This window comes from Panthera tigris, chromosome A1, assembly GCF_018350195.1.
Source record: "Panthera tigris isolate Pti1 chromosome A1, P.tigris_Pti1_mat1.1, whole genome shotgun sequence".
Lineage (NCBI taxonomy): Eukaryota > Metazoa > Chordata > Mammalia > Carnivora > Felidae > Panthera > Panthera tigris.
Genome location: NC_056660.1, coordinates 199,049,825 through 199,062,198, shown reverse-complemented (window position 1 = coordinate 199,062,198; position 12,374 = coordinate 199,049,825). Strand labels below are relative to the sequence as shown.

At 36.1% G+C, this 12,374-nt stretch overlaps 1 protein-coding gene across 1 annotated transcript in view; it reads left to right on the top strand.

Moving 5' to 3' along the window:
* Nucleotides 1–12,374, top strand: part of ITGA1 (integrin subunit alpha 1) — a 158,049-nt gene that overhangs the window by 107,437 nt on the left and 38,238 nt on the right. The window contains exons 12-15 of the mRNA XM_015535080.2: nt 4,206–4,348; nt 7,228–7,371; nt 8,591–8,848; nt 11,481–11,611. Coding sequence (XP_015390566.2) covers nt 4,206–4,348; nt 7,228–7,371; nt 8,591–8,848; nt 11,481–11,611 — 676 coding nt within the window. The remainder of the gene's footprint in view (nt 1–4,205; nt 4,349–7,227; nt 7,372–8,590; nt 8,849–11,480; nt 11,612–12,374) is intronic.

Below are 12,374 nucleotides of genomic sequence, written 5' to 3'. Positions count from 1 at the left end.
CTATTTTATGAGGAAGGTAGGAGGTCTTTACTGGTAGGTCCATACATTTCCTTATTCAAAGACACATCTTAAAACTGTAGAGGCAGGTAGGACTTAAAAATGAAAGGCCTGAGGGATTTAGATAATTAAAACTACAGTGGTAAGCAGTACATTCAATGTGAGTGTTAAACCCCTTAACACATGCTGAACTGCATTCATGAAAGTCTAGTTTATTTCTCATAAAATTCCTATTACATTCTGTCCTGGTCAGAGAGCAGCTAGAGCATTCCATTGTTCTAAACATCACACATTACAAAAGAAAATGCTAAACTAGGATGTGCCAATAAAAGATTATCTAAAGGATACTGATCTAGAAAAAATTCCTTTCTTTCCTTCCCCAATGTCTGCAAAATTTGAAGAAATTGATGGTTAGGAAACAAAATATACACTGCATATCTTTTAAATATTTGGAGGATTGTGTTGTAACACAAAGAGGGTGGGCCTAAAATTCATATGCATTAAAAGAAATCTTAGCATATGGTTAATATCCAATTTTCCAAATTAAAATATTAAGGAATTGAAAAATGATGTCACAGCTACCTATGACATACCTGAAACTAGAATCTAGGTATCTTGATTCTTATTCCAGTGTTCATTTCAAAATTAACAACATTTAAAAAACTAAAGATACAGCATGAAGTCCACAAATCTTAAGTTCACACATTTTAATAATACTGTAGTATTTTTTTTTATATTCTGACTTCTTGTTATGTGATGAAATTCCTTAAAACCAAGTAGTCTTAGGAAGCCTAAATCCATTATCCCCCAAAAGCTTGGATTCATGGTGCTTAAAGCAGACTTGGAGAATTCAAGACTTAAAGATATCACTGGAGCAAGACAAAATTAAGAGAACCTTCATTCCTGACCACAGTATTTATAACATATGATTCCTTTCTTCCCAAAAAAGGAAATTTGGGGGTATGTTGTCTACAATGTACTAAGATGATGTTTTTATATTTTAGAAATCATTTCATTAGATTAATCACAAGTTAGCACATAAGATATTTTGCCAACATAACATTTAAGATATATAAAATTTATTTTAAAATAGAAAAGCACCCAGAAAGGGGATAGGGGAGAAAAATAGCTTTGTACCCCAAATATTATTCTAAATCTGAAATGAGAATTTCAAAATGTCTGCCTGTGTGGATTACGAATTAGGAAGTGTTTGAAGGTGCCTGGGTGGCTCAGTAACTTAAGAGTCAGACTCTTGATTTCATCTCAGTTCATGATCTCAGGATTTGTGAGATCAAGCCCCAAGTCAGGCTCTTTGCTGACAGCACACCCATAGTCTGCTTGGGATTCTCTCACTTTCTTTCTCTGCCCCTCACCCGCTGACACACTCTCTCTCCCTCTCCGAAACTAAATAAATAAACATTTTTTTTTAAAGAAAAATAAAAAGAGCTTGAATGTGTTAGTCTGAAATCTATGTGGATTGTAAGTCATTAGGCAATGGAAAATCTTATGGAGAAAACAAAAAAATCTCATACTAATCAATAATGACCAGAAAGAAGTAGGAACAGAAGTTGTCGAACCTCTCAGGATATAGTCACTCATCCAGGAACTGCTTTAGGCCAGTATGCACTTAGCAAGTGTTTTTGATGGTGAGAATACAGTCGAAGTTCCCTGCCTCCTCCACCCACAGTCTTCCCACTTCTAATCATGCCAGACAAATTCAAGAAAAATGTAAAGATGTGGGGCAAACAAACACATGACATCAAAGCAGAGCATACCTGTTTCCCATTACCTCACTAGGTCCTAGCACTTTTCCCAGGAAGTGAATTGTGAAAGCTGACAGGATTTATTCTTTATAAATCCATGCAGCAGGCTATGCCATGAATTTTCCTTTCTCTTCAATTCTTTTTTTCTTTCAGAAAACAACATTAAACTTAGATGTGTATAATTATTTTCCTTTCATGAAAACTAGACTTTATTTACATGGCCTCCTTTTTTTCTCCCTCTTTATTGTCTTTGGATTCCTAGCTTCCACCCAGTAACTACCTGACCAGTAGGTACTGTCTCTGGGAAGATTTCAGCTAATAGTTTTAGTTGTCAAGTTATCAAAACTAACTAAATTATCACACAACTCCAAACCTCAACATAATTTTCAATTTTTTTAAAGGTTCTTTTATCAGTTTGCATTCATAGCTCTGTAAGGTAAAAAAACAAAAAACAAAAACAAAGTGTACTAACTCTCTTAGGCCAATCCTTGCTTAATATTTTTTAGTAGAATGACATGAAATAAAACAGCCTTTGCTTTGCACATTCTCCTTTTTTATTTTATTTATATATAAACATGACCTTAAAGTTTTTATTTTTTAAGCAATATTGTGGTTAGTAACAGAAGAAATATGACACATTAATTGTTTGAAAAAGAACAGTCTACAATTTATTATGTATAATTTTTTTAGAAGCTCAAAGAAAGATGAAGAAATGAGAATGGGAGAAAATATGCCTGAAGGAAAATATGCCTGAGGAATTGTGTTCCTTTCGCACTTGTAAGATTAAACATATTTTAGTACAAAAACCTCTGTTCCTCCTCAAAAGTTTTGTAAGAAAGTGAAACTATTGCCTTGCAGTAAAACACTTGGAAAATAAATTATCAACGTAATCTTTTTTCTTAGTAAGAAATGCGGTTCTGTGGCCTTTGGAAAAATAATCTGCCCTCTGATCCACTGATGGACAGATCTGGTTATAAGAACACTTCTTCCTTCTGTAGAGTTGAAATCAGCAAAGGAGAATTGTTATTCACTGATTTAGCACTGTTCCCTACAAACACAAGGAATAAATCTAATTCTTCACTCAAAAATTAACAGTAGTCTGCCTTCAAGACACAAAAAAACATAATGGGCATGAAAACCCAATTAAAAAAGAGGAATGTCGAAGCTCACTTTTTAAATTGAAATTCCAGTTAGCTAACAAACGGCATAATTTTAGTTTCAGGTGTACAATATAGTGATTCCACACTTCCCTACAGCACCTGGTCCTCATCACAACTGCCCTCCTTAATCCCCATCACTTGTATAACCCACCCACCCTACACCTCTTTGTAATCAAACAAATACAAATTAAAATCACAGTGAAGTATTATTGTTAGATTATGCTTAATATCTACTAGAACATCCACAAATTTGAATAATAGTAATGACCAAATGTTTGGGAGAGTTTGATGAAACTAGTCTGTCCTTTGGCTGTGCATGGAATAAATTAGTACAAATGTTCTGGAAACAATTTGCCAAACACTGAAAGAACGGAAAATTTGATCCAGTAATCTATTCCTTGAAATTTATCATCAAAGAAAATCCAAAAGAAGTAAAAATGTTAAGTGTTCAAGGATGTCTTTGCAGTCTTAAGTATAATATCAAAAAATTAAAAACCACCTAAAAATTCTAATACTCTACTGGGGAATGGTCCTGCGGTAGAAACGCAATGCCTTTATGCCTCAACTAGGAGTGATAAACTTCAGTTACTTCACATTACTGCTTAAAAATCTACAGCAATAATGCAGAAAAGGCTTACATTTGCTATGATTCCCCTATATAAAATGTTTAATTTCTGTAGCACAGACATATCTGTCCAGATGAAGCACAATTGATTTATTACAAAGTGGCGAATTGAGTTTATGAAGGTTTTTTTTTTTTTTTATTTTCTTCTTCTGTCACAATTGTTATATCATTTGTGCCTTTAAACAATGAAAACCTGAGGTGGGGGGTGGACAAAGCAGTTGCTGTAGATAATCAGAGAGCATGCTAAAAGCTTCCACCAAGACAAACTTACCTGCCTTAAAAAAAATAAACATTTTTTAAAAAAAGAGAAGGCTGTAAAAATACACAAATGATCCTCCCAGCCCTTTATTTTTTTTTTTTAATTTTTTTTTTAACGTTTATTTATTTTTGAGACAGAGAGAGACAGAGCATGAACAGGGGAGGGTCAGAGAGAGGGAGACACAGAATCTGAAACAGGCCCCAGGCTCTGAGCTGTCAGCACAGAGCCCGACGCGGGGCTTGAACTCACAGACCGCGAGATCATGACCTGAGCTGAAGTCGGCCGCTTAACCGACTGAGCCACCCAGGCGCCCCCCTCCCAGCCCTTTAAAGTGGATCTTAATTTATTCTGTGTAGACATTAAGGAGTCAGATAGTATATCTGGCATCTCTCTTTTGTTAGGTTACACAGTGAACTCCGCCACGGTTTCGGGAGATGTGCTCTACATTGCCGGACAGCCACGGTACAATCACACGGGCCAGGTTGTCATCTACAGGATGGAAGATGGAGACATCAGGATTCTCCAGACACTCAGTGGAGAGCAGGTAAGCTTGAAAAATTATTGTTTCAATCCATTTACACTCTATGTAAATTTAAATTACCCATCTATTGTCCTAAACTTCAAAAAGTCCTGTCATATTCAACATCAAACTTAAACAGGGCCCCGTGTTGGGTTCCTTGTAGGAGTGTAAAATATCTGCATATTTGGCTTCCGGAACATTTCAGTTGCACGGAAATGGAGGTAAAACGTAGAGATGATGCTGTAGATACAAATGGATAGATATATACATACAGGAAAAAAAGTTCTAAAACATTAAGAAGCATGAAAATGCCCGTGGCACAGACAGTACATCTTGAAGATGGAAAGATTGTTTTACTCTAGGATTGGTGCCAGAAGTCTTAATACCAGGTAACATTTGTGCTTGTCTAGAGGGAAAGGTAGACCGTAGATAGGTAGAAAGGGCAGAAGAGCCAGTTAAAAAGATAATGTGGACCTTGATTGTTGAGGTTCTGAATGGCAAACTAAAGAATTTGGATTTTCTCCTGGAGGTAGTGTAAAGTGATAACATGTAAAATCAAAAACTTCTCGTTAGATGATATTAAATACCAAAAGTAGTTTAAGAAGTTATTCACACAATATGCAAACATAAATATGTGCAAATACTGTTAAACTAAAAGAAACATCTACGCTGTTGGTTATTATTGCACAGCAATCACTTGGGCTTCGCTAAGTATCCCAGCTTACTAGACGCCCCGGCCACCCTCCTGCCATCACCAACCACTCCAAAAGGCAGGGCAGTGTGAGCCTTCCTGTCCTGCAGGCACGCTCATAGCTGCCCAGCCTAGCAGAACTGCTTGGGTGTGAGAAGACAGACATGTCAGGCAGGCGCAGAGCTACCCTCTCTTTATAGGAGCCAATATCTTTTATAACAACACCATAGATACAGCTTCCAGGGCTCCTGCTGAGGGCACGTAGTTGTGATAGTCACTGCATCCTGGGAAGCCCATCAGGTATTTATAGTTCCCCACAGCCTAAATGCGGCATCCCCAATCAGAGATTATTTTTACCACACTCAGGATTGCTTAATAATATAATTGAAATCCTTTCCCCATCAGATGTCTGGGGGAGCAGAGAGTAAACCAAAAGTCAGAATCTCATATCTAGATTCATATATATATATATATATATATATATATATATATATATATATATGTCTTGTTAAAGGGTTTTATTAGCACTTTGCCCACATTTGTAATCAGAAAATGCATCAACAATAAAAACAAGGCTATTATTGTCGCTCAAGGATAAGGTGAGGAGAGCCTAAAATGATGTATCACTAATAAAAATGGAAAAGGAAGGACTAGAGTAGACACAAATGAGGAGGAACTGACAGGACTCTAAAATGACGCATCCTGTATGACATCGTACATCTGATATTACTCTATTAATGGTTTACGAGACAGGAAGTGAAGAATTGCTTGTGAAAGTCACAAATGATTTGTATTATGAATGGTTTAAGTTTCAAGCCTGGGAATCTGGGAGAAAGGTGGCACCATGATTAGAATGTCAGCAACTCAAGTGGTTTAGGTATGTTTTTAATGGTATTTGGTTTTACATGTTTCCTGTAACAGTGAGCACAAATTCAAATGATTATGGGTGCCAGGAAGGTAAAGTAAATAAATAAAGCTATTGCACAGAGGACAACAGGAAATGGTGGGAACCATGGCCTGGACAGTTCCTGAGCCATCTAAACATTTAGTTCCCACTCAGCTCCAGACGGCTATCACCCTGTGGGAATAAAGGCCCAAGGTTGCCAGACCTTACAGCATTTTATTTACGTTTGTAATTGTTCAACTTAAAAAAAAAAAACCTTTAAGCCCTTCACAACCTATGAGAAAAGGACATTCGAAAGTCAATGTCTAGCAGTTCTCTAAGTGTCTACCAATGTCTGGGAATGTAGCACTGGAGCCTTGAGAAGGAAGATAGAAAGAAATTTGCAATTTTCAGTAATGGAAGTGTTTGGAAGGATTGGCCATCTAGGATAAGAGATGGCAGGGTGAGTGGTGGGGGTGAGGGAGGAATGCAGGTCATAGCTTTTGGGAAGCCAAAATCTAGGGCATGGGAGGAGGAAAAGGAGCCAGCAAAGATGAAAACAAAGGGTGGCCTATGATACAGTGGCAGAATCAAGAGACCAAAATTAAAATCATAGAAGCCAAGACAGGAAGTTTCAGTAAGAGAATTATCAAGAGCATCAAATATTAAACCCAGGTCAATATTTGGGAAGGTTATTACATTTAGATAATGAAGTGTAAGTCTCCTGCATTTCCCTAAAATACATCCGTATCTTTAAAAGATGGTCCCTCTGCAATCCTTTTATATTTCTCTATCTTCCACAAGTGCTAGGACAAGACTTAGCCATTTTGTCGAATAAACAACCTTCTAAATCTACAAGGTGAAATGCTACACCGGTGTTGCAAGACAAATCAGTTCTTCATACTGTATATTATTCACATTTTCGTATTACTGTAAATAAACATATTGAAGCCATCCCAGAATGCCTTTTACTGTTTTTCTCATTTTATTTTCTTTAACAAAATCATGGTGGCATTACTGATCTTTTCTGCTTTTTGGAGAAGAAAGAGTGTTTAGGATGAAATCTAAAGGAAGCCATTTCTCTTTCTCTCAAGCTGCAGAATCTATGACAGCTGCTCATCCTCAGGGATGGGTCTATTTATTAGCCTCCCACAAGAACCAATAAAGAGCTTCCAGGTAGAATCTGTTTCTGTATTTTATTTCTATTTCTATATATATCTGAATTTCAAATACTCTTCTAGATTACTATAAGTAAAAGAAATGCAGCCTTTAGCTCTCTTGAGAATTTCTGATGTTCATCACACTATTTTGTTTTGTTTTGTACCTTAGATTGGTTCCTACTTTGGCAGTGTTTTAACCACACTTGACGTTGATAAAGATTCTAATACTGACATTCTTCTGGTTGGGGCTCCCATGTACATGGGAACAGAGAAAGAGGAACAAGGGAAAGTGTATGTGTATGCCCTGAATCAGGTAATAATCACTCTGCATTTGGTAGAAATTCGTGAATATCTCTTCCTTTTTTTCAATTTCAAATAAATAATGCAGTTCTAATTTTGTACTCACTTTGCAAAAAGGAGCAAAGAATCTTTCAGGGCCCCTTTACCGTCACCAACTCCTCCATTTCTAAATGAATATTTTACAGTTCTAATAAAGTAGTTCAAACCATCGGATGCTTTCTGCTTGGAAATGTGAACTATCCTTTTTTAGCAGAATATATAGAGATAAATATAAATCTCACTAAACTGCTAAATAAACTAACAGGGCAACCATTCAAGGCTCTGGCCTGGAGGTGTTGGGAACATTAGCAGTTAAAACTGCATTAGCTGTCCAAAAAAGCTGGGGAAGCAGAGAGACTGTGGAGTAGTGAATTTTAAGGCAGTGACATCAGACAGTTACAGTAAACTACTTTGGTCTTTGGAATACTTCACTGGGCTGGAGTGAGGTTTTGTTTTCCACTCCTGACTTTCGACATCATTTGTAGATGAAATAATTCTTGATGTCTTTGTTAGAAGGGTTTTTGCTTTTTACAGCAAAGTCAGTACTTATCTCTTTAGCTTTTTAAATTCTTAGAGTCTCTCCATATTAATAATTTTAATTCATAAATTGTGTACCTTTCTTCCTATCATTTTGTTTGCTTCCTCCCATCAATTTCTTTGGTCCTTGATGTTTTTCTTTGTTTTCCTAGAAAGTGTGTTCCTGTCCATCATTACTAGTACGTTCTGACCTTTACTGAGTTTGGGGGGGTGCGCACGGGGGTTGCCCTAGATAGCTATAGGAAAAGCTTACTTTTTGAATAGAGTAAATTTTCTCTTTACCCTGTGGAGGAGACTGTATAGAGACTTTTTAAAGAAGCAAATATTGGATGAAAAAAGGATAGCAACCTGAACTGAGGGTTTAAAAGTTGTTATTTGGTTTTAAAAGCATGCTGTGAGTTATATAGTCACTTGATTGCATTAAAAACAGAATCCATTAAAATGCTCAATATGTCTTCTTCCCCACACTTCTACAATCTGTTCTTTAAAATCTTTAACTTTGCTCTCAGATAACCACAATTTTTAAGAAATTTTACAAACTTTGCTGTTGATGTACAAATGGTTTTTAATAGCTCTGATTTAGTACGTACTTAAAAATTTCACTGTGCTGTCGTAACGATAGAAATTCATAAGCATCCTGTTTATCTTTCTTCCAGACAAGGTTTGAATATCAAATGAGCCTGGAACCCATTAAGCAGACTTGTTGTTCATCTCTGAAGCACAATTCATGCACAAAAGAAAACAAAAATGAGCCGTGTGGGGCTCGTTTTGGAACAGCTATTGCTGCTGTGAGAGACCTCAATCTTGATGGATTTGATGACATTGTGATAGGAGCTCCCCTGGAAGATGATCATGGGGGAGCCGTGTACATTTATCATGGGAGTGGCAAAACTATAAGGCAAGAGTATGCACAAGTAAGAAGTTCAACCTACTATTCCCACCCTTAAACATTAAGCGGGTTCAATGCTAGGCTTGCTTCTTGTCTTGCTTCATGAGTTATTTATATTTTTTTCTTCTGACTCTATTGGAAAACTAGATTTAATTCCCTTTTAAGTTTTCTTTATAGAAGCATTTTTTTGTATTTTATCCTCTTTTCTATTTTTTTCTGCTTTTTCTTTTGCCATGGCTCCATGATCTGAGCTTTCAAAATGGTAAAAAACAAAAGAACACTTTATGATGACACTATTTAACATTTGCAATGTGCCTGATCCTAAACAGAGGTTACCACTTTCTTTTTATTTATTTTTTAAAAGCTTATTTATTTATTTTGAGAGAGAGAGAGAGAGAGAGAGAGAGAGCAAGCAGGTGAGGGGCAGAGAGTGAGGGAGAGAGAGGGAATCCCAAGCAGACTCTGTGCTGTCAACATGGTGCCCAACACAAGGCTTAAACCCATGAACCGTGAGATCATGACCCGAGCCAAAATCAAGAGTTGGATGCCCAACCGACTGAGCCACTGAGGCACCCCAGAGGATACCACTTTCTAAATAAAAGAACAATAATGATATAATTTAGCCAATAAAGAAGATGAGATTATTGTATTTATATTCAGTATCCATGCTGTTGTAATGAAATTGCATTACATTTATATTTATGAATTAAATTAGTATATTTTCATCAAATGAATTTGTGTTCCTGAAGGTTTATAATTTCCTCACAAGTAATCCCTCCTGGAAAAAAATCTGAATAACTAAGCTTAAACTACAAGGGATTTTCTGTTGTTCTTGTTTAAATTTATTGTCAGTTAATGATTCTAATCCATAAATGTAATTTTTTCCTACATGAGCAAAATACAAATTTACAAAAGAGTTTAAAGGAATTCTTCTAATGTAATTGTCTGATTTTTAAGTAACCATGGTAGTTAGGCATTGGACTACTTATATAACATGAAAAGAAAATTGGGTCATCAATTATTTCTTTTTATATTTGACTGTTCTCTCCATACTGTAGTCAAGAGAATTCTCAAAATCCATTCATGTATTGTGAAGTTGTACTTAATTTTTCATAAAGCCATAATGACATTAATGAAACAATAAAGTAAAGGGCATGTTTCAGTAACAACACTTCCATCCATTCAGTAAATTATTTGTTTCTTTCAAAGCAAATATTTCATGGTATTACTTAACTGAAAACAGACAATATTAACCACGGGAATGTGACGCAATTAGGAATTGCAGGAAGGAGTTTCTTTCTTGTGTTCTACCATTTTATTCCTTCACTACTAATCCTGAAATTCAGTGGAATGGCATTTGCAGTAGAAGCAAGAGGATATTTAAATCACTAATAATAGGAATAGACTGTCATAAGAAATTTATTTTGTAAAATGGTGGCTAACTCAAGATGCAGCTTTAAATAACCACAAGAAAGAATATTAGAGTTGATTTTGCTTAATTATTGGAAAAACGCTTTCCCAAGGATAGGTGAGGATGTGCTCACCTGTTTCCATGGTAACCAGAGGTGCTGCTTATGTGGGGAATAATCCAGAATCAAACTGAATGAACTCCTCCAGAACCAATGAGGCTGATATCTCCTGATTTGTTTGCTGAAAACATAAGGAAATATTTCCCAATGAGCCACAAATATTTAAGCATAAGAAATGTTTCTATTGGTTTGCCTTGTTTGGCTTCTGAATTTATGGTTTTTAAGTGAAAAACAAGAGGATAAGAAGACCCCCAAGTTTAGGGAGGGTCTGTCAGTCCTTTCTTCTTGCTATCAGTTCTATGAAAATATTATCAGTTTAGGGGCCCCTGGATGGTTGAGCGTCCAACTCTCCATTTTAGCTCAGGTCATGATCCCAGGGTTGTGGGATTAAGCCCCGCGTCAGGCTCCTCCCTAAGTGTGTAGCCTGCTCAGGAATCTCCTCTGTCTCTCTCTCTCTCTCTCTCTCACTCTCCCTCTCTCTAAAATTAAAAATATATATGTTATCAGCTTGAGTCAAAGCTAAACCAGGAAGTACAGCTTTTAAACACACTATGTATGGGTGTACACAGTGTGCACAAATCAATGTTCAAGAACTCCATATTCATTTGTGCCTATCGATTTTATAGTGCCCTTGACCTTTAACAAAGAAGATCATATATTGGAAAATGTATCTGCTGGAATGTGCTATTTATACCCAGCCCCCCAATTCATTGACCCCTAAACTGACCCCTAGGACAAACTTCTACTCCCCCTCTTGCTTGTATGATGTGTTTTCAAGGTTCCAGTATCTTCAAATAACTCTGTGGTATGGGACTGAGTGGAAACTAGAAAGGAAGAGCCAGTTACTCACTAATGTTTTCCTTGAGCATTAGACAAGATGACGTTATATAATTTTTTTCTCTCTGGTGTCAGTGACCCTGAAATTATTTTGTCTGTACTATAAAAAGAATAACTTTTGGTAACATCTGAGTAATTCATCTTGTCTCCACATGAGGGGCTTCTTGGGCAGTTTTCCAAAAGGTCTTTAAATTTAATATTATGTTAACCAATCCAAGTTCTCAGATTTATTTAAAACTGTTTTTGAATATACTCTTCTGGCATAAAACCTCTCTGTTGGTACTTTCACAGCGTATTGCATCAGGTGGAGATGGCAAGACACTGAAATTTTTTGGCCAGTCTATCCATGGAGAAATGGATCTAAATGGGGACGGTCTGACTGATGTGACTATTGGGGGCCTTGGTGGTGCTGCCCTCTTCTGGTATGTATTTTAATAACATCCTATTAGTCATAACATTTCACAAATAGTTCCAGAGCTCGGTATGACTAGAGCTCATTCATACGAAATATTTTCCTTTATGCTCTGTTATTTAGATAAAAGTTATGTAGTTCAAGAAGCTGGAGAAGTCAATAAATCTTAAAAATAAAGAAACTATATTAAAGAAACAAGTAGAATCAACCCTTAATTTGGGGTATCTATTATGTGCTCAGCACTAAGGTAGGTATTCTGTTTTAGGGAGCAGCATAGGAGGGAAAGAGGGCCTCATAGAGAATTATATAAAAAGAAACCATCCCTAACTTTGAGTTGTTCACAGACTTTTATGGTAATTGATTCTTCATTCTTCATTTACCTAATACATGTAATTAGACAATTGTACTTCATTGTCTGTATATACATTGTTGGTCAAGCATAGAAGCATCTTCAATGATATCTCTACTCAGCCTTTAAAATGTCTGCATCCTCAAATTAATTTCAGTTCATTATAAAATTCTAGTCAATGGCCAGATATATATATTAATACCATTTTACTTATTAACTTATTTATTAATAAAATAATTTATTGGTAATGTCATTAATAACCCCATTTTAACTAGTTAAAAAACACAGTTTCAAAAAGGGTTCTTTTTGGAGGAAAAGTGACTAAAAAATCAAGGATAATCTTAAGATAAATTTCGTGTGATAATTTTTTTAAATGTTTCAAACTTCACTAAGAAATATAATTAAAAGGGCACCTGGGTGGCTC